Source organism: Venustampulla echinocandica (genome assembly GCF_003357145.1).
Source record: "Venustampulla echinocandica strain BP 5553 chromosome Unknown scaffold_8, whole genome shotgun sequence".
NCBI lineage: Eukaryota > Fungi > Ascomycota > Leotiomycetes > Helotiales > Pleuroascaceae > Venustampulla > Venustampulla echinocandica.
The window spans coordinates 266,384-286,708 of NW_022474213.1; the positions used below are offsets into that span (position 1 = coordinate 266,384).

At 49.2% G+C, this 20,325-nt stretch overlaps 8 protein-coding genes across 8 annotated transcripts; 3 read left to right on the forward strand and 5 right to left on the reverse strand.

The window, feature by feature from the left end:
- Nucleotides 1–424: 424 nt before the first annotated feature.
- BP5553_08452 (Uncharacterized protein) lies at nt 425–1,957 on the reverse strand (the record flags this gene model as incomplete). The annotated part of the gene is made up of 2 exons (XM_032017075.1): nt 425–931; nt 1,016–1,957. The coding sequence occupies 2 exons, from the start codon at nt 1,955–1,957 to the stop codon at nt 425–427; spliced, it is 1,449 nt and encodes a 482-aa protein (XP_031866506.1).
- An 865-nt stretch (nt 1,958–2,822) lies between these two features.
- On the reverse strand, nt 2,823–4,440 carry BP5553_08453 (uncharacterized protein; the record flags this gene model as incomplete). Its single annotated transcript, XM_032017076.1, has 4 exons — nt 2,823–3,248; nt 3,482–3,769; nt 3,825–4,138; nt 4,254–4,440. 4 exons carry the CDS (start codon nt 4,438–4,440, stop codon nt 2,823–2,825), a joined length of 1,215 nt encoding a protein of 404 aa, XP_031866507.1.
- A 1,213-nt stretch (nt 4,441–5,653) lies between these two features.
- BP5553_08454 (uncharacterized protein) lies at nt 5,654–6,169 on the forward strand (the record flags this gene model as incomplete). The annotated part of the gene is made up of 1 exon (XM_032017077.1): nt 5,654–6,169. The coding sequence occupies one exon, from the start codon at nt 5,654–5,656 to the stop codon at nt 6,167–6,169; it is 516 nt and encodes a 171-aa protein (XP_031866508.1).
- A 486-nt stretch (nt 6,170–6,655) lies between these two features.
- On the reverse strand, nt 6,656–8,539 carry BP5553_08455 (Uncharacterized protein; the record flags this gene model as incomplete). The annotated part of the gene is made up of 5 exons (XM_032017078.1): nt 6,656–7,338; nt 7,396–7,997; nt 8,071–8,176; nt 8,237–8,414; nt 8,489–8,539. 5 exons carry the CDS (start codon nt 8,537–8,539, stop codon nt 6,656–6,658), a joined length of 1,620 nt encoding a protein of 539 aa, XP_031866509.1.
- Nucleotides 8,540–9,868: 1,329 nt separating this feature from the next.
- BP5553_08456 (Uncharacterized protein) lies at nt 9,869–11,043 on the forward strand (the record flags this gene model as incomplete). The annotated part of the gene is made up of 4 exons (XM_032017079.1): nt 9,869–10,049; nt 10,108–10,373; nt 10,429–10,707; nt 10,765–11,043. 4 exons carry the CDS (start codon nt 9,869–9,871, stop codon nt 11,041–11,043), a joined length of 1,005 nt encoding a protein of 334 aa, XP_031866510.1.
- An 825-nt stretch (nt 11,044–11,868) lies between these two features.
- Nucleotides 11,869–13,747, forward strand: BP5553_08457 (uncharacterized protein; the record flags this gene model as incomplete). Its single annotated transcript, XM_032017080.1, has 2 exons — nt 11,869–12,243; nt 12,335–13,747. 2 exons carry the CDS (start codon nt 11,869–11,871, stop codon nt 13,745–13,747), a joined length of 1,788 nt encoding a protein of 595 aa, XP_031866511.1.
- Nucleotides 13,748–15,690: 1,943 nt separating this feature from the next.
- On the reverse strand, nt 15,691–17,003 carry BP5553_08458 (uncharacterized protein; the record flags this gene model as incomplete). Its single annotated transcript, XM_032017081.1, has 3 exons — nt 15,691–16,220; nt 16,374–16,818; nt 16,905–17,003. The coding sequence occupies 3 exons, from the start codon at nt 17,001–17,003 to the stop codon at nt 15,691–15,693; spliced, it is 1,074 nt and encodes a 357-aa protein (XP_031866512.1).
- A 1,059-nt stretch (nt 17,004–18,062) lies between these two features.
- Nucleotides 18,063–20,123, reverse strand: BP5553_08459 (uncharacterized protein; the record flags this gene model as incomplete). The annotated part of the gene is made up of 4 exons (XM_032017082.1): nt 18,063–18,978; nt 19,034–19,164; nt 19,221–20,023; nt 20,075–20,123. The coding sequence occupies 4 exons, from the start codon at nt 20,121–20,123 to the stop codon at nt 18,063–18,065; spliced, it is 1,899 nt and encodes a 632-aa protein (XP_031866513.1).
- Between the last annotated feature and the right edge of the window lie 202 nt (nt 20,124–20,325).

Consider the following 20,325-nt stretch of genomic DNA (forward strand, 5'->3'; position numbering starts at 1 on the left):
CTCTCCACCGCCTTGGCGTCAAAGTAGCGGAGATACCAATAGTCCGGTGCGAGAGTGAGGCTTAGACCGTACAGAGTTCCAAGGCTTACTATTGGTTCTTTGATTAGCTAGACGAAATTGGTCTGTGAATAAATATATGAGAATCTAAGCAGCAATTGGTGTTTTAATAAGCATTAGAAATGCGAGAATCTAATGCTATCCTTCAGTAAGTTCGGGAGCTTCTGGACTTTTTGACTTGGCAATGGAGGTTGTCGGAGTGCGGGCCCTCATGGCCTGCCTCAAGCGACCAGGTTCTAGTCACAAAACAAGCAGACACATGCGGTACTATAGCCTTGATAAGTTACAAGTGGATGACATGGATATTAGGTATATATACATAATCTATACAAAGTGGCCCACCCGAAGGGCCCGAGGAAGAGAGCCTTTATAGTGCGCTTTTCCTCGCGCTTTTCCTCCTCGGAGGTAGCGTGGCGGTCCCATTACCGGTGGCCTTCATCACGCCGTTCGCACTACCATTGGCAAATCCATTGCCGCTCAACAAGGGCAGTGCCTCGACCTTCTTCGTTTCCTCCTTCTTGGGTTCTATATCTTCAAGCTCCAACTCCTCGTCCTCGGATGTGTCCGATCTATCGTCTTTCGCAACGTTATAGACGACGAACCGGAACGCACTGCGCAGAAGGCAGTACAGCCAAAAGAGGTTAAGAGACTGGAGCGACCCTAATAGGACGATAGCGATAGTATTAGAGAACGGGGACTTATACTGTCCTGTCTCCCAGTTCATTTCGTAGGGACCAACGGTCCGAAACTCGTTGAAGAGCGAGATGAAGATACGTATATTCAGGTAATGGCGCAAGTAAATCCACGCGCCTATAGAGGTGCCGAAGTACAATCCTACCATAGGGCTGTCGATATAATGGAGGGATTTCGACAACTATAAAAACAAGCCCCGCGTTAGTACTATTCCAGAGTGTCTCCGCAGAACGCAAAAGGGGCACAAGAACGTAATTCGACTTACGGCAAGAAAGAAATCACTAATATCATGGGTTATGTAAATGGCGATACCAATATACGTGAAGTGGAATCGGTAGCTTAGCCCGACAAGGGTCAAAGTAACGATATGGTGTGCTACAAGCTCATTAAAGTCCTTGCGTCGCTTCTCCATGCCCAACAACATGACAACGGCCTGCTGCGCCCAATATGCGGCCTGGAACAAGTAGTAAAACTTGAAAACGGCCTGGTGGGTTTTATGTGGGAAGAACTCGAACATGCCTCGCGCGTCGAAGTACCATACTGGCGTTTGGCGCATAACATATAGTCCGGCCGGTCCTGTGAGCCCAAAGTAGATGGCGGTGTATGCCTGCTCCATAAAGCGAAATTGTTTGCCATGGGCCTTGATGCCGCAGAAACGCGCCAAGGGACGTAATATTTCTTGCATGATGAACTCGCGTGTAAACGATAGGACAATCACATAGAAGGACACGAATGCGATATCCCAGAGGCCCTTGCCATACTGCGGAGGCGAGCTGGGATCGGCACCAGCCTCAAGAGGTAGCCTGTAGGAGAGGAATATGAAATGGTGGATGGCGTTGGATTCGGTCGGATTGATGGCGTATAAGGAGAGGATCGCGAGCAAGAGGACGAGAGGTATCGTCCAGGTATGCTTAATGGCGAAGTTTGTGCAGCGCCGCAGAAGGGAATAGGACTCTCCACGCTTGGAGAGCCTTTTCTGCTCGCTCAGCTGGCGCGCATGGCCGCTGGATGACTTCGTTGACGACGAGTCAGATGTGCGGATGATGCTCGAGAGGCCAATTCCCAGACTCCTTCCCGTGTCTGCAGCGCAAATCTCCTGTCCCAATATACTGGACTTCCTTCGTCGACGCGGTGTGCTATTTCGAGTCGCGGAGGGCGGTTGGTCGGCCGAGGTATTGAGGAGTGGGAAGAGGTCGGGTGCGACCATTGTCGCAGGTGGAAGTGCTGTAGTAGGCGGCTGTGGTTGAAGGTAATGTAAGGGGGCAATGATCCGCGCGGAATCTCGCCGTGCCTTCAGACGAGGGGTGATTCTGATCAGGTACAGGCGCCGTAAGGTTCGTGTACAGCAAAAGCGACGGGACCCAGATTGTTCCAATTTCTCAAGGAGTGAAGATGCTAAAGGAGTGAAGCGATCTTGACTCTTGAGGTTGTGCAATGAGCCAAAAGAATTGGATTTGACCCTTTTGCACGAACCCCTGCTGATTGCGTCCAATTTCAGGGGTCTAGCCAGTACTTTCTTTCGCACGTAGCACGAAATACGTAAGGCCGCAGCCGCCCCCGTACCAAAATCCGATCCTCTGGATATAGCTTATTATAAGATTTGTGCAGCGCTAGCAAGGGTTCCTTGTTAAACTGCGTTTTTCTTCACTTCACAAAAGTTACTCCGAATGTAATCATGTTGTTTTTGATTGTTTTGATAGTATGATACACTGATAGCCGATAACTAAATTAGTGAATCCTAATAATACGGGACAAGTGAGGCCTTGTCTTATCTGTGCGGGAGTGTCCCACCCTAGCGCTATATATACTAATACTTCTAGGCCGTGCCTCTGTACCTCGGTAAAGAGGATATACCAGATCCTGACTCGCTGAGCCGACCATTCTAGAGGACATTCTGCGGTGCCTGCTTTGTAGTGCCGCCAGTACTGGTCCGTACTATATCGAAGGCAGAGAAGGGCCGAGGAAAATGCCATGCAAACCGTTTCATCGTGGAAATATGGGTTTGAAGCCACCTATGCCTAGGCATTTGGCCCATCGGCCACGCTCCAGGTTTCCGTTGTCTAAAGTGCTCCTCAGTCGATTTGCTTTTTGCACCCGATCCTGTGCAACAACTCCTTATGATCGATATGCCCAGGCAGACTGGCGCCACTGGAGCTCGTGGCCATCTTAACGGCAGTGCGGCGCTCCCATGCGGTCAAGTCAATGGCTTCGACGCCGACTTCCTCCTCGAGGGGCCGGGCCTCCTCGTACTCAAACTCTTCTTCCTCTCCATTTTCCTCCTCCTCATTATCGCTTCTGATATCCTCGGCGCCCTTGCCGTTAAGCACGCGAACGGCAACTCGTATGATGAAAACGGACCACACGAGCATCATGACCTGCAGGATGAGAAGGTAAGATAGGAAGCCGAGCATGATATTATCGTTGAAGCAGACAGTACCCGTGGGGTGGCGGAAGGGATCAAGCAAATGAGACCAGCCTTGAGGGATGGGGAATGGGCCCTGTAGATCATCCGCAGTACCCTGGTAGCACGCTGGTGTTATTAGTTGAGGCAAGTGGGAATAAACGCTCCAACAGGTCATAAGGTAGAACACATGGCGCGAGGCAAGCCACACAACTATAAACAAGCCAAATAAAACATCACAAATCGTAGTAAAGCCGAGGTATTTGAGGCATTTAGCAAGCTGTTCTGGGTGTTAGCCGGATTACGTGTCGGGTGATTTGTATGACTTACTGGAAAAATCAAATCAACAACGTCTATCATCACTAAAATTTGATTACCGACCCGAGTCTGGTGGTAGGCATACGAGGCAGAAATAAGAGCGATGGTAACAAAGTGATGGGTTAGCATCTGCCAGTGATCCTTCCGGCGATCCTCAATATTGATAACGACGACTTGCTGTATCCAGAAAGACCATTGCCATAGTATGTATCCCTTCATAAGCCCATCAAGCTCTCTCTGGGGCCAATCGGTCCATAGCTCGTGCATGTTGAGAAAATACGGCGACTTGTAGTAGATGTACTAGAGGAGGTCAGTTACAATACAATTCGCAGCACAGAGGTCGAGTGCGAAATACCATGCCCAGTGGCCAGAATACACTGTAGTACATCAACATCCATGCCTGTTCGGAGAATCTGGTAACTTCTTTCGTTTTAGATAACCCCAACAGTCTAGCCAGCGGAGCTAGAACATATTCCATAAAACCTGCGCGGAGCCCAGTGAGGAGCACGATGCAAAAGGTCATGAAGCAGAAGTCGTCATGACCCGCAGCATATTTCCCGGTGTTGGGGTTGTAGTGCGGCAGCCTGAAGAACTTGGATGTATATGGCCTCGCCTTGGGTATGCAAGAATGGGCGAGGAAAAGGAGGGCGATGAGGTTGAATGCGAGGCCTGTTCAGCGTACGGCATTGTCAACAATTGCTCGAATTCCGGCGTGGGGGATGTGGGAGAGGCACGAGAAGCGAAGGCAGTACCGGACCAGTGCCGGCAGGTGTTCGTGACATACCAGTCTGATTGTCGAGCAGCCATCGAGTCAACGCCTGTAGCGGATCGTCGCCTTTCCCCTTCGTCTTCTTGAGGATGGTTGCGCTAGAATTGCGCGACTGGGTTGGCGGTCTCGAGGGCGCTTTCGTCTTCTGCGGCTCCTCAGGCCTCGGTTCCATATACGGAACGTCGGTGTTGGGTTCGGTCATGGTCATAGGCGGGGCCAATTGAGGCTCGAGGCTTCGAAGGCGGAGGAGGTCGATGCTGTAGAAAAGATAAAGATGCTTGTTCCTGTCACAGGATGACTCCTAATCGTTCAAAAGCGCGCCGGAAGAGGTACTGGCTCGAGGCCGAAAACGAATGTGTCTATTTGAGAAGCAACATCGACCCGGTGTCAAATCCCAAAGAGTAGATAGGGCGTTCTCAGTTGCGTTGAGATGCGTTGAGATTGAGACCAAAGCCCACAAAACGAAAGGCGGAGGCACCAACGCAACGGCCCGGCGCAGTCAGGGGTTTTCCTACCAAGTTGCGTGGCTTCTCGCGTGCAGTACGCTGGCCGGGGTGGGTGGCCCTAGTAGCGATCATCCTCTCGTCATTCAATACCGCAACAAATATATATACTTCAGCAATATCTTCAAGGACATATTTAGTAAGGAGCGCCTCGCAAAGCAACGGGTGCTGCGAATCTTGTTGGGAATGCCCAGGGTGGTGACGGCCTCAAATTTGGTCCGGATGCATCAGTATACGCTGCAATGCAAGTTGCCGGTGTGGTGATGAAGGTCGGCTGTGGCCAGGGAAACACCAGCATAGCTGCTTCGGTTGATATATTAACAACACAGGTGATGTGGTTAATTTTGTACCTGACTGCTCGTGGCCGAGTTTTGAAGTTATTAAGGTCATTAAATTGCATAATTGATAGAGATCCGATCCAAGATATAAAATATCGCAATGTTAAATCCTGTACCTGGTGTAACAAAAGCAAACAGATCTGTAAGCCCAGAGGAAATCTCTCAATTTCAAATGGTTTCCAAATAGAAGCTAGGAACTGCCAGAGAACCCTACAAAAACTGCAAATCCCTTCAGAGAGTGTAGCCTGGCGGGTAAGACGTCCGTTCAATTAGACGATGAAGGGAGATTCATTCTCCTAGGCACTAAAGAGATTCATCACTATTGACGGTATAATAGTTGTTTCTAGATGGCGGTGAATTACATCGCCTAGGCTTCCGAATGAGGTTCGTTATTCGATTCACCATCGATCACCGCCCGTACACATAGATGTGATTCTAATTCGCCATCTACTTCCAATCCAAACGCGAACCATAAACAAAGCTTCCAACAGTCAACGCGACCACGATCTATCGAAACAACTCGCAACAAAAAAAAACAAACAACCCCTTTCAAGAAACAGGCAAAGTCCAAAAGATGTGCATGTCCATCGAATACCACTTCCCAGCCTGCGGCTGCCTCTTCCGAACCGGCACATTTACATGCTGGGCAGCTGCAGGCACGTTCGATGAAACCTGCAAGCGGTATAAAGTCGTTAAGCAAGATTTGAAATGCTTCGACGTATGTGAGGATCATAAGGATGAGGTGGAGGCGAAGGCTAAGGAGGAGGAGGCGAAAGCGAAGGCAAAGGCAAAGGAGGAAGCAAAGGCAAAAGAAGAGGTGAAGGCGAAGGACAAGGAGAATGAGAAGCCTAAGCTGAGGAGGGCGAGGGAGCGCGCGAAAATTGGGGGTGAGGAGTCAACCAAGGAGAAGAGGGGAACCGGAGTGGATCGGAAAGAAAACAGGAAGGAGAATGCACAGGACGAAAGTGAGACTAGACGCTTGTTGGAGGGAACTCGGGAGAGTGACGAGGAGGGAGAGGATGATGAGCGCTGGTTAGAAGGTGAGGGTGAGGAACTGTTAGAGAAGATGATGAAGGATTTGCTGCATTAAGAGAATAATCATTTGGGCGAACCACTTCCAAGTGCGATGGGTTGGACGGGAAGCTACAGGCGTTAAGGCTGTCCAGGTGGCGGGTCATCACAAGCAAATGGCGGGCGTACCTGTATTATAGTTGCTGATGAGCATTAAAGGATGTGCGCTGGATATCCCTTGGTGGGAAGCGCCAATAATCGTGAAATTGCACGTTGCCTAAATAAACAATATAAACTGGGTCGCATGAATGCTTCTAGAATTCTAGATGATGTGAGTGTATAGAGTACTCCCATCTCGAAAGAACCTGCCAGCACTGTTCCACCTAGATTGTTCTCGATATTCTTAGAGTACCTCAAGACTAGTAGAGATAGTTGTGCTTATCAGGGTAGGGCGGAATCGGGTGTACGAGCAAGATTGTGATATTATATAATTAATTCATTGGTAGATAGCGAATATTTAGATTAATAGAAAATAGCTCAAACTCCTATCGGTACCAAAGTATCCTTAAACAGACTCATCATGGTGGGAATTAAACTTCGTATCCCTCTGTTTATCCTCCTCAGATACCGATGTCAAATCTTGCTCTTTCTCTCCTGCGGCGAACGACGAGGGTGGCACCTCCTTCTTATAACCGAATAGCTCATCCATTTGATCCACGCGCAATCCCTTCGTCTCATGGATGAAGAAGAACGCGTACACACTGGCGGCCAAGAGACACGTCGCGAAGAAAATGTACACTCCGTATCCCATGGCGGTGAACATTTCAGGGAGGGCCTTGGTAACAATAAATGTCCATAGCCACACACTCATGCCGGCGAAAGGTCCCGAGATGGATCGTAGCGAGCTGGGGAAGATTTCAGCCGAGATAATCCAAGGAAGACCATTGGCGCCGAAACTCCATGCTGCTCCGAAGATCATAATGAAGGCAGTTGCGGCCTTGCCGCCGGCGACTGTGGAGGGTGACTGCACGACTCCGGCTTTTGGGGCGCCGATGGCGATGTAGGCGGCAAGATAGTATTGGCAGAGTGCACAACTAATGGAGGAAATGATCCAGGGCCATTTGCGGCCGAATGAGTCGATGAAGAAAGTATAGAAGATGATGGAGCCGGCTGCTTTGATTATGCCGTAGATTCCAGTCCAGAGAGTGACATCGGTGAGACCGATTGACTTGAAGATTGTGGGTGAGTCTAATTAAGATACGTTAGCAAGAGGATCAGGCAGCGATGTATAAGGTGGAAACTAACAGTAGTTGATGGCCGCAGCGCCGGACCAGGCTTGCCACATGAACATGATAAACACGAGGGCGAAGCGATTCCACATTCCCTTGGACAATGCTTCCTTGGTTGCGTCTTTCAAGAATGAAGAGAAGTTTGGCTTGCCACCTGAAATTATGCTGCGTTCAGTTTCGATCTGCTTCTTGACGAAAGCTACATCCTCGGCGATATATTGGTGGTCAACGGGAAGGTTACGGAGGTAACCGTAGACTTTGCAGGCTTCTTCCTCCCGATTTTGCTTGATGAGCCATGTGGGAGATTCCTTGAGGACTGGGATCATCAGGGCGAGGAGACCGGCGGGGATGAGTTGAACAGCCATTGGAACTCTCCATGCAATGGAATCAGTTGTGTCGACATTGTGGGTGATGCCATAATTGATCCAAAATCCAATGACAGCGCCAACCTGATAGAAAGACTCAAAGAATCCGGTAAGGCGACCACGAATGGCAGGCGGAGCAATCTCGGAAATATAAATGGGTGACACGGCTGCAATTCCACCGACACCGAGGCCAGTCAAAAGTCGTCCTGCGTAGATCATGCCGAGTTGATGGGTGGGAACGGTGCAAAGAATTCTAGAGGAAACATGAGCATGGGATTATTTATCGTAGGTTGTGGATGACGGAGCGCCAAAACACAAAAACTTACGCTCCAACGATGAAGATAGCATCGGATAGGATGACGGTCATTCTTCGACCGAGGAGTTCGAGAGAAAAGAACATGAATAAGGCACCGAAGAAACCTCCTGCAGAGTCTATCCACATCAAAGTCAGTATATAATTGCAAGGTATGCACTGCATATGAGTAGTCGTACATATACTGGTCAAATTGCTTGACACTTCATTCTGCTGCGATTTGGTCATAACATCAAGGCCAAAATCACGCATGAAGCTCTTCTGCGTGATGGTCGTGCCAATAAAGGCCGAATCGTAGCCGTACGCCAACACCCCCATAGAAACCACCAAAGAGGCCATATAGACTCTCCAGTTATACTAAGAGGGAATTAGCAAAAGAGCCAGGCTGGTAACTCGACAGACAGGAAGTCTGAACGAGATGGAATACATACGACTTCAGGCGGCGTCGGCCTGTCCTCCTTTGCGCGTGAGAAACCCGTCATGATTGCTAGACTGACTATAGGAACTTCAAGCTAGATTGGGTGAGAGGGAGCTGAGTTGCTGAGAGCATGCAAAAAAATGCGGAGGAGAGGAAATCAAAGCCCTTTTAATAGATCGCGAGAGTGTGAATCCCTGGTCAAGCTCGAGTGGAGAAGAAATACTCCGGAGGCACATGGGCAGAGACACTGCGTCGGAACCGGAGGCGATTCGTGTGGGGAATGTGTGGGGATCAGGGGATCAGGGGACGGTACTGCGTGTCTGATGGCTTTCAACCCACGAACCCCAGTCCCCAGTTATGGGGTATTGCATGAATATGGGGGGATGGCGGGGAGGTGAAAGGACATTGTCAGATATTAAGATTAATAATTGTGGTTGGAACTTGCACATCGCGGCCTAGTGTCTGCTGCGTAGCTCTCAGTAGCTCTGAATAGCTCTGAATAGCTCTCAGTAGCTCGAGCGGCGATGCCAATTACTCGCGTAAGGCGGAATTTAGGAGGCGCTCGGGAAAGTTGCGTCGGCTGCTCATCGGCTACGCTAGTCCCAATCGACGCCTGGCGCCCACGGTCGGCAACGCTAGCAACCCTCGTCGGCTGACTGCTCGACACTAATCTGTATTCGGGCATGGCGCTGGGTCACGGGTCACGGAATTCAATGGCGGCGCTCGCCTCCTCGACAAGATGGAATTCTTGCAAAGCTCCATCTGCGAAGTATGCGATTTTCATTCAATATAGTTGGTTTCTAGGAACTAATAAGTAGCCATACCAACCTTACGGAGTACTCCGCCAACTCTTGGATGCTACAGGATCTGCCTTAGATACTACCCGCCAAAACACTGCCATCCCATTCTCCATCATGACCCGGCAGGTTTACTTACGGAGTAGTACAAACAAAGTCTTCACGGCGACATCGACGACGAACTACATTCGTACTAGTACTGGGATAATCGACCCGGGATGTCGGGTCGCGTCCTTCGTGGCACGTGGCCACGTGGCGACAGACGCCCCCCTCGCAAGTCGCGTCGGCACTCGCGAGCACTAAGGAAAGGTTCCCAGGGACCTGAAGGCAACTTTACAGGATTACTGGGTCGCCGTTGGAAACATCTGGACCCCATTGATCATCATGCTAGCCAATTACCTTCATACTGACGGGGAACCTCCGGATTACCCCAGCCGCACGCGGGGACTGATAACACAGCCTTTTCCGAGTTAAGACATCTTCCCTCGTCACTTTGCAATTCAAGAACTTTTCTCTCAAACCAAATTCGTGCTTCTTCCCTCTTCCTCTTCCTCTTCGTCTTCCTCTTCCTCAAACAACATACAACCTCAGACATCATGGCGATTTCACAAACAAACGGCGCCAATGGCACGAACGGGACGAAGGCAGCCAAAACTTTCCCGCCAGGAGTTCATGTGCCCAGCTTGACGTGGTTCTTAGATGATTCCACGCAAGAAATCGATTGGGACACACAGCGGAAGCATATCAGCTTCCTCGTCGAGTCCGGATTACACGGGAGTACGTTGAATAAAATCCTCGATACCCGCCCCACAGTTTCCTAACATGGCCAAAATAGTTGTCCTGGCCGGTACGAATGGAGAAGCGGTGGCACTGACTGCTGCCGAGAAATCAAAGCTTGTTAGCACAACTAGAGAACTCGCCATCCAGCATGGCCGTCCAGATCTTACCGTCACCCTTGGATGCGGTGGAGGGTCTACCAGAGCCGTGATCGACGAGACGATATTGGGCAAAGAGGCAGGGGCAGATTACGCACTCGTGATGGTGCCAAGTTATTTCCACTTCGCCATGAATGAGGATGCCATTGTAGCATTCTTCCAGGAGGTACGTTAATGCTAGTTTTGCGAATTCGGATTTGTCACTGACTCTGAATTTGTAGCTCGCGGATGCCAGCCCTCTTCCAGTTATTATCTACAACTTCCCAGGTGTCGCTGCGGGTCTTGATGTCAACTCAGAGATGCTCGAAACCCTGGGTGCTCACCCAAATATCGTCGGTGTCAAATTAACGTGTGGTGGTATCGCGAAGGTTGCCCGTGTTCGCGCTGTATACGAGCCAGAGCAATTCTTTGCTCTTGCTGGACAGAGCGACTGGTTACTGCCAGCAGTTTCCGTGGGAGGAATTGGCACAATCACAGGTCTTGCCAACGTCTATCCAAAAGTCAGTACCATTCCACCCTCCTCCACCAGGGCGACAGCTAATGAATTATCGTCATAGGCGTGTATCGAGCTTTTCGAACTTTCCATCGGCGAGAAGCACAAGGAGGCTGAAAAGGCACAACTCGACCTTGCAACCGTGGAATGGGGATTCGCAAAAGGTGGAATCAATGGTACCAAGTGGGTCGTTGCACAGATTCTGGGATACCCCGAGTCGAGTTGCCACACCCGTCGCCCATACCCAAAATTCACCGATGCTAAGAAGCAAAGTTGGATCAGGGGTGTTGTGAATGGGTTGGCAAGCAAGGAGAAGAGCCTCACGAACCTGGCCAAGTCATGATGTATTTTGTAGCATATAAAATATATCATATGTAAAGCAGATTATCATCCATGTGAATTATTGCTGGCAATAAACTGCTATGGTAATCTCTCCATGTCGGAAGTCTGCCTATGGCATGTTTCTCGGACGTTAAATGGCCGTGTTACTTGAGATAGACGTCTCTATCCAACTAAATATCTCTGGGTAGAAAACGCATATCACGTGACAATCACCTGATATCAAGGTCTAGGATTATATCTATTAGCTTCATTAGTATTCGAACGACTGGTGTTCTATTGAGCTCTGTTTCCCTCTTATTTTACTGGCTTAATCCAATTATATTATATAAGATATATAGAGACCCTGCTTCGCGAATGGTGGCGTTGTGTTCTTAGTCATCAAACTATCGAAGTTTGCCTGAAGAGACGCTACACGAGCCGCCACCCCGCAAATCTTCCCAGTAATATCAGACTCCGACTATCAACACAACAGTTCACGGGGTTGCAAGGGGTTACTCAGCAACTATTGAGACTTCATGACGCCGCGTATCGGATGTCTCTCTGATATAGGCCCAGAGAACCGCGTTTGAATCGGCTTATCCAGGTATCTATAGAGTGTACCGCTACCGCACCATACTCGCGCTTCACCGCGTCAAACCCCACTGTCCACGGCGATCACCCTACTCCGTAAGGCTCTAGGGCAGTATGCATGAGTCCGTACGCTCTTATTCCTCCGCCGGCTCACCTCCTCCCCACCGACCCCCGAGATCAAAGTCAGGCTGTGTTACATGTCGGTAAGTGGGGCAGCTAAATAATTCTTAACGGTCTTATATACAGCTGCTGAACCATGTCCAGACGTCGTAAGGTCCGCTGCAATGAGCACAAGCCGCGGTGCTCACATTGCGAGCGACTGAATCTAGAGTGTACTTGGAGACCAAGCCTCCAGCAAAGACAGACACCTGCGAGCCTCCGCCTTAGCCAGAGTGCAGGTATCAACGCATCCAACGGACCGCCTACACCTTCCTCTATATCAGCCGTATCGACACTCCAAGATCCTAGATATCCCACTAATGACAATTCATTCAACGACATTTTCAATTACGCGAGCTTTATGTGGGATCCCAACCTACAAGAGCACATGATTCAGCCCAAGGGTTGGCGTCCACTAGGTGTCCCAGAGATGGAGATAGATCATGGCAATAGTATCGAATGGCCTAGCATGGTTAGTTTTTTAATTTTTTTTGCAAGCCATTTTCCTTTAATCGAGTCTGGGAGTCTAAAGTGTATATGATTTATCTCTAACCTCCTTATAGGAAGGATCTAACTCTATGTTGGTCTCGCCATTCTCCTCAACTCGCCAAGATATACCAACCAATTGGAACTCAACTGCGGAAAATCACATCTCCCCGTCAAATTCAGCAGGCGCCAATATAGACTCAAGTGCAGCACTAATGTCTCTCGATAATGCTGGCGAAAAGGAACTGATGGATTACTTCATCCGGTCGGTTGTACCACCGATTATTGCTCAAGTTGAAACCCAACTTAAATGGTCCTCAATGCGACAATTGTTTATTTCTATGTCAGCTACCTCGCCCATGGTGCGATATGCCGTGCTAGCATTCTCCGAGCTTCTTATGCGCCGGGAACGTGGTGTTCCGCCCCAATATGAGCAATACTACCAAATGGGCGCAGCCGAAGTCCAACGGTATAGTACTGGACAATCACCAGGAAACGATGGGATGTCAGCTACGACATTCGAATGCGTACTCGCGACTCTGTTTCTTCTCAGCTATATTGACCTGCTAGAGTGCGGAACTAGGAATGCTCACGCTCATCTCAAACAAGCCTATGACGTCTCTTCCAAGGCTGATAAGTCTCAATTTCGCGTGGTTGGCAAGCGTTTAGTCTCGTGGATAAGGCTTCTAGATGCTCGGGCTGTCTCCGCTGGCGGAGAGGGTCTCTTCCTCCAAGGAAACGATAACGATCATATCGACCAGTCTTCACCCGCGACGAGCATCGAAGTAGCTGAGGGCGGGAGCACAGACAACGCTGAGGCCGATATCGAAGACGTCCTCTTCGACGCCCTATACGAGCCAGGGTTCCTATTCTTTCAGAAAATCCAAATATTCATGGGCAGAATCTCCCACATCGACCCATGGCATCGCTCCCGCGGTACCGTCGCAGATGAAACGGAAGTTATGGGCCTCGCAGCCAAGATCGGACGCGACCTCATATCTCTCTGGGAGCAACGCCCACCCCTCATGGATTGCACTCTCAACGGCAAGTTGACTTCTGCACACTTATCGCCTAGTCTCGCGTCTGCTATCACACGCACCTTCCGCACATACTATGCAAATTACCACGCGTGCAAAATTCACTTGCATCGAGTGGCATATAAACACCTCCCGCTATCTACTGAGACGGAGGCCTCGGTTGAGAATATTCGCAACACCGCGCGTATCATTGTCGAAGGCAGCTTGGAGCAGGAGCCCTTGCCAGTCAGCATGCTATGGCCGCTGCTGATGTGGGGCTCTGAGGAGAACGACCCGGAGACACAGGGCTGGATATATATCCAGATAAACAGGATGGAAAAGGTGGCGACGAATGCGGAGATCACGGGACAGGTTCTGAGAGAGGTGCAAGCTAGGCAGGAGAACTTGAAGCAGAGAGTCGATATTCGCACCGTAATGCAGGATATCTTCAATTCGTGTTTTGCTATTGTATGATTTATCTGATCTATTATTGGCGTCAGGGGGTGGTGGATTGATCTATTTAGTTTATATATCAAGAAAAGCGGCACTGGGATGGAATAGCCACGGGGCAAAGGTTATATTAATAAATATGTATAAACTCGTACCTCTATAATCTGCGCCGAATCTTAATCTCACCAAAGTCCATTTCCGTCTTTGGGCCTAAGCAGTCGCTACTCTAACCTAAGCTAAGCCCTAAGTCCTGGGCACACTAATGAGTTAGCTAGATTTTACTCAGGGAATCCTCTTCCAGCTCCCTCGCGAATCGGTTATAGTTTCCATATTGTCTAAGTATAAATCTTGCTAATACCTGTTATCTGGGACACAGCCACCTCTTTGAACCTATTAAGACGTCGTGACAGCGTCCGTTCTCGCTCCCTTTTCAAACTCACAAGGGTCCCTGCCGGACTACTTATCCTTTCAACGACTAGTCTCACTCGCCTTCTCGTCTACAAATATCTTAAATTCCAAGAAGATCTTTGATAGACAGCGGGATCAACTAGAAATATCGTCTTCCAGACAAGCACCTATAAACTCTGAGCCTGACTATGCTAAGTCGTATAAGATAAAAACGGACTTACTATTCTATCGTCTTAGTATCGAAGGATATCTATTATCGGAGGTAAATGCGATGGTTTCTTGTTACTCGTTAAGTACTAATACTAAAATCACTAAATAAATTTAGTATTTACATGAGATATATTATTAGTAACGAAATCACAGGGAATCTATAAGACTAATTATCACAAATATAAATAAAAATACCTTATAATTAAAGAACTATTGTGGTGGGGTGGAACTGCAAGTGTTACGTGAGTGTGCGACGGGAAGAATAGAGGTATAAAGGGGCTCCGGGCGCACGTGTATTCTTATTCTCTCTTTAGGCAGTTACAACTCCAAACTCTTGATTCGCAAATAACTACTTCTACTCCTTTATCCTATATCTTTATTCGACTATAATTATAAATACTGTGGTGGGGATCCAAGGGACTACCAATTGTTTACTTTGTTTTTGCATTTTACTTGTACTAGAATTAGCACGTGGATAAGTGGAGCCACCTGGGCATATAAGCTTCTGGCACTCACTCTTCCTTTTACACACACGCATGTCAATACACACGATTCACCAGAATGTGGCTGGACCAGGGAGAAGCTGGCCAGTCAGGATAGTTACGAATGCAAACTCAATTTGCCATACTTATATTAACGACTGGATCTTGTAACTATTAGTCGTTCTGAAATACCACTGCCCGAGTACGCCCTGAACATTCACCTCCTCTAAAGAACATTAATCCATGGATTAGTCTTCTTTAGCCAGATGACCAAACGACGATAATCCGACACCGCACCTACCGCTCAATTGATGCTTATCACCTTGACTGCAGTCTTTTGGTTGTTTTATCCACGATTCCTCCTAATAATCCTAAGGGTCCTCTCTGCACCTCGACAATAAAGGGAGGAGGGGGGGATATACTCGGTAAAGCTAGCAAGTACGATACAAGTTACTATTATAGTCATAAGTATAATCTGTAGTAAGGTAGTACTACAAATTGTTAGAGTAGTAAGTAGGAAGTATAGAGGATATATTATGAAGAGAAATATAGCGTGTAACAGGCTAAAGTAAAGGTATAGAGAACTATATAGTCTGTATAAGAGCTATAAGGAGAGAGAAAGAATCAGGGTCACGGGCTTAATAGGTCATGTAATTGGGATTTCGACGGGGCTACTCCGGCATCATAAGCGACGTTTTCCAGTATCATATTAGATATGAGATTTACTTATATCTTATAGTTAGGGTCGTAAATTCTTTATTTCTTCATTGACCTCAAAGGAGGTACAGCTAGGCACTACAAGAGACGCAATCGAGCCAATTGATGCTTCACCAAACTACCATCAATTTTTTATTTATTAATTAGATTCTACCTATAAGGTGATGACAATTTTGTCTTCATAATCTCCAAGGGCCAGCTCACAAAATCCAGCCATTCATCCACTAGAGTTGCCTTAATAGCGTAAACCTCCCTCTCTCCCCCATCGCCAATGTACCAAAAGTCACGCAACAAGGACAGAAGCGCAAAGTAGTGCATTAGAATCACCAGTGCTCTTGGTCGCAGCTCCTCGACCAAGTCCAAGAATCGTGGAGGCGCCAACATTGGGAACACCACTAGTCGTCTGCAGATATCCCCAGTCGCCTCGTGATTGTTCACGGCTATCCAGATCCCACCTATGTAGCTCAGCGTATGCTCATACGCTTCTTGAATTCCCTTGTCCCAAGGCTCTGTGAGCTCATCACTCTGCTTCCGGCGGAGTAAATGTAAGAAACCCCGGCGTTTATCCTCTCCCAGCCTTGCATCAGTATCAAGCGCTATTGGCAGTCCGCGTATCCACTGTGCCGCAATAGACTCTTCACCATCGCTGGCAAGCGTCCACGCCTCTTTGAATATCGTGGCTGTGCTATTTGTCATGCGCAGCCACTGCATCGGTGGGCTGTAAGGGCGAAGCGAACGTTGTTGTAGCATGACAAACGAACAAATACGGAGAATGTTCGAGGTCAGGAATGTACTGTCCACGTTAGCTCTATTGAGCTAGGATACTTCCATACTATGCTCACGCAGAGCCATTTCCAAGTAGGTTTGGTGAGCATCAATCATGATTGGATCCTTGAAAGCATCGGCTTTGGCTATATGCAGGGCTGCTACAGAGTACATTGCATACTGCAAGGCCTCGGACCGGAACGACCAAAGTGGGACGAGCTCACACCAGGCACTTCTGGAGTGGTCGTCGATGGCAATTGCAGGCCCAGTTTTGGACATATACTGATGGAGCAGTCTGAGCTCTAACGTACGCCGAGCCTTGGATTCTGGGGGACCATCTGAACCATTACGTGGGGAGGGGACCTCGGCCACTTTGGTAGATCCAGCCGGGAATGTCCCGAATGGTCCATCAGTAGAGCGTTTGTTTGATGCGAACGTCTCGCGATTGCGGTCATACAGGCACGGTATTCGATGCCGCGCACAATGGCTACAGCTGGGTTTGGCTTCATTGCACTAAGGATCTGTCGTCAGAGACGCTGTCTTGTCAATTGGCAGGAGTCAAATAATCGGCATGGGACGAGTCGATAAGGTATCCATACCTTCACCCTGCGCGCTCTGCACAACTGACAGCCCGTCCTCGACTTCGTGTGGAACATCTTTGCAGGGGCCGGCTGAAGGCCCATGACAGATGCAGGCATGTTGACCGGAGCATCGCTACTCATACTGCTCAGGCCCCGAGTCCAAAGGGGTGAGGCGCTGGAATAATGGAGTAGGTAGAAGCACGGTTGAAATTTTGTCGTTGTGCAAACAACCCGTCCCCGGGCACTGGACGTTAGAATTGGAGTGGAGCCTAGCGAGCTTGGTGCAGATCACTGCTTATTTGGTGCCCCGTTCCCGTTCCCGTACCCGTTCCCACAGAGCCGCAGCCTGCTTTAGATCCCAGCCATCATTTTGTGTTGGTTCCCGATCCGCTTTAGTTTCAGGCTGACAAAATCCTTATCTGGTCGTTTCGCACGCACTTGAGGCACACCCTCGCGTTGAAGCTATCGCAGGTCGGTCGCTAATTCGCAGCTTTCTAGGATAATGAGTGTCAGCTCCTTAATCCCGCTATACTCGATCTTCTTCCCCCTGTCCATTTGCTTCCTCAAGCGCCACGAGATCCTTTCCACCCCGCTATCGCTGAATCCGAACATTGATACTCGCGCTACGGCATGACGATACCAAGAACACTGTGCTCTACTTTCTCTCGGCTTTCGACCTTCTATTTCATTTCTCCTTGCTCAAAAGTCCAGCAATCTCGAATCTACGATGGCACTCCTTTACGTGCCTCCATGTAAGCGTGCTTTTTGTATTTTCAATTAACAACGGAACAAGGGACGGGCGGCGGACTGCGTTTTCAGGCAAATTCCACACCAACAAAATCTATAGTTCCGGCTCTTTGACCTGCAATTTGATGCATCACAAAGTCGATATGAATCCCTTTCTCCTCTAAGCCGAATTTCATAGTTTTTAACTTCCTTTTTTCTGGCTTGTTATTGGTGGGTGGATAGGTGGCGTGGAGCGATGTTGATGGAGTAGTAGGACGGCCTGTAGCTAGTTAAATAATCAGTAAACGTCAAACATAGTGTTACAGATCCTTGCTACTATGATTCGTCTAACGTCTATGGTCGACCATTGCTGGCTTTCTCCCCTATAAATATCTAGTACATCTTAAGGCTTGTGGTACAGTATTCGGACTTCACTACTACACGCCACCGTCAATTCCAGATCGTGGCATTCCATTCCGCAAAGCTCAGCCCAGGAGCCAGCGGCAAACCCGGGTCCAAGATCCCCGGCTCCCTCTCATCATACGTCCCATCCCAGCAGTGTTTCTTGAAGCACCTCTCGCATTGCTTCGTCCGCCTCATACCCAACTTCTCTAGACTCCTCTCCACCACTGCGCAGCCTAGACACGCCGGCCATTCATGGTCCAGTGTCCCGTTGCCCTGCGTGAACGCATTAAAGGAGTTGTCAAAGATCTCGTACATCTGAGCGTTAGAGAATATGGATTGCGTCCATGTGTAGTTCGTATATGCACTATAGGGCGCGTTGGCCATATATAACACAATAGGCGATTGAGTGGTTCCGGTGGTTGTTAAATTGGCGTTACATCCAAAGAATGTTGGCCGCAGAGTGAAGTTCTTGTTTAGCATAGTGCGGGGCGGGGGAACAATGGGGAATGGTAGGCCTGAGGCCTTTGCCGCAAGGTACGTGTTATGTATGCTTGTGCCGTTCAGCCACGCATAGGGCTCTGCGTCCGGATTGTCATCCCAGGCGATGATAAACGAGGAAGCGCGCACAGGTTGGATCTGTGACCAGAGAGGGACGACTTGTCCTGCTTCGGAGCTGTCGACGAGGCTGAGGTCGCGGGGGATGCCGGAGGATGAGGAGGCGAATGGGTTGGGCCAGATGGCGTGGTCAACTTGGGCGGCGGATAAGCCGAAGATGCTTTTGAAGCCTTCGAGGAGCCCATTGAGGGTTGCATTGGGGAATAGGGAGAGGTCTCTTAGAGAGAGCGGCGTGCTCCTTTTATGGCCGTTGATTGACCGTTTGGGAAACGGGGCAAGAACGCCGTTCGAATCATTCTCGATTATCCAGAAGTTTACTGCTGAGGTCGCGGTTCCCATCATCAAACTAGAACTGGTCACTTGCCGCCATGTAAAATCAAGAGGTGGATGGATTATCATACCTTGAGCTGTCGAACCCGAGAGTACATATGCTGCCGTTCACCGGGACACCATCATCAAGTCTCGTCCCCATCCACTCAGTGGGAGTAAATCCCTTTGTCCACGATCCAATCTCAAACGGGGTCATCTCATACTATACACCTAGTCAGCAACGCCCCTAAGATCACAGGATAAAGCAGGACATCGTACCGAAGTGGCATTATAATAAGGAACTTTCAGCCCAAAATACTCCTTATCATCGTCAGTCAACTCACTCGCCTGCAGAATCGGCAGCGGCATCTGATGCTTGACAAAATTGCTCAACCTTGCAATGCCCGACCAAGTATTATTAACCCCTCCATGCGGCCCAGACAGGAACTCATACGCAGAATTACGACCCAAGTAATCTGAAGCGGATACATTAAACCCGGCTTTCAGCTTCGCAGCTATATCTTCAAAAATCGACTCGGGGCTTCCAGGAGAGCTGGAATTCGAACTACCATCAGGTTGCGAAAGCCAGATCTGCACGATCTCGTCCACTGTGGGGAAGTTGTGCGAGGGGAGCGAAACGACGGGCCATGATCCCCCAGAGAGGCCGCTCAGGTACGTCAGGCTCTGGAGAAGCCCGCCGACACGCTGCTCGTTGGCTGCTTCTAGGCGAGAGTCTAATGCGCGGATGGCACCGGTGCCTGTGTACCCGGATCTGTAACCGCCGCCGCTGATGGCAAGGCCCAGGGTTGGGACGTGGGCGTAGTCTGAGCGGCGAAGGGCTCGGATGTACCTTGAGTTATCGAAATCCTCGAGACAGAGGCGTTCAAGGTAGGTATCGAGAGCGTCTGCAACGACGCGCTTACGACCTCTTACCCACTCGGCTTCCTTTGGATTGAGCCTAGTGGGGGGACGGATCCATTGCACGTCTGTTGGGCACTCGACGGAGATGGGTGCATAGCTAGTTGGTTGGTAGGTTGAGGGGCAGAACGTAGCTGCAGCTTCTATGGTATTACTCATAAGACCTGCATTTAAAGTAAGTTAGATATCATGAGCAATGGGTGTTTGACACTTACCAACAGCCACGACGAGGACCATCGATAGCTTCATCGTGGTTGACGACATCATTGCAAGTAGTGATGAGAAACTTGTAGTGACAATCTATTATTTCCGTGAAAAGCTGTGTAGCTTTATATGCCAGCCGAGCCATCGATTGATACCTACTTGTACCACGCCGCTTAGCTCTTGGAGTTAGTATTGCACCGGCGCTTGCCGCCTTGTGCGTTATAAGTCGCTTTCGACTTCGCCTCACCCACATATACGCAAG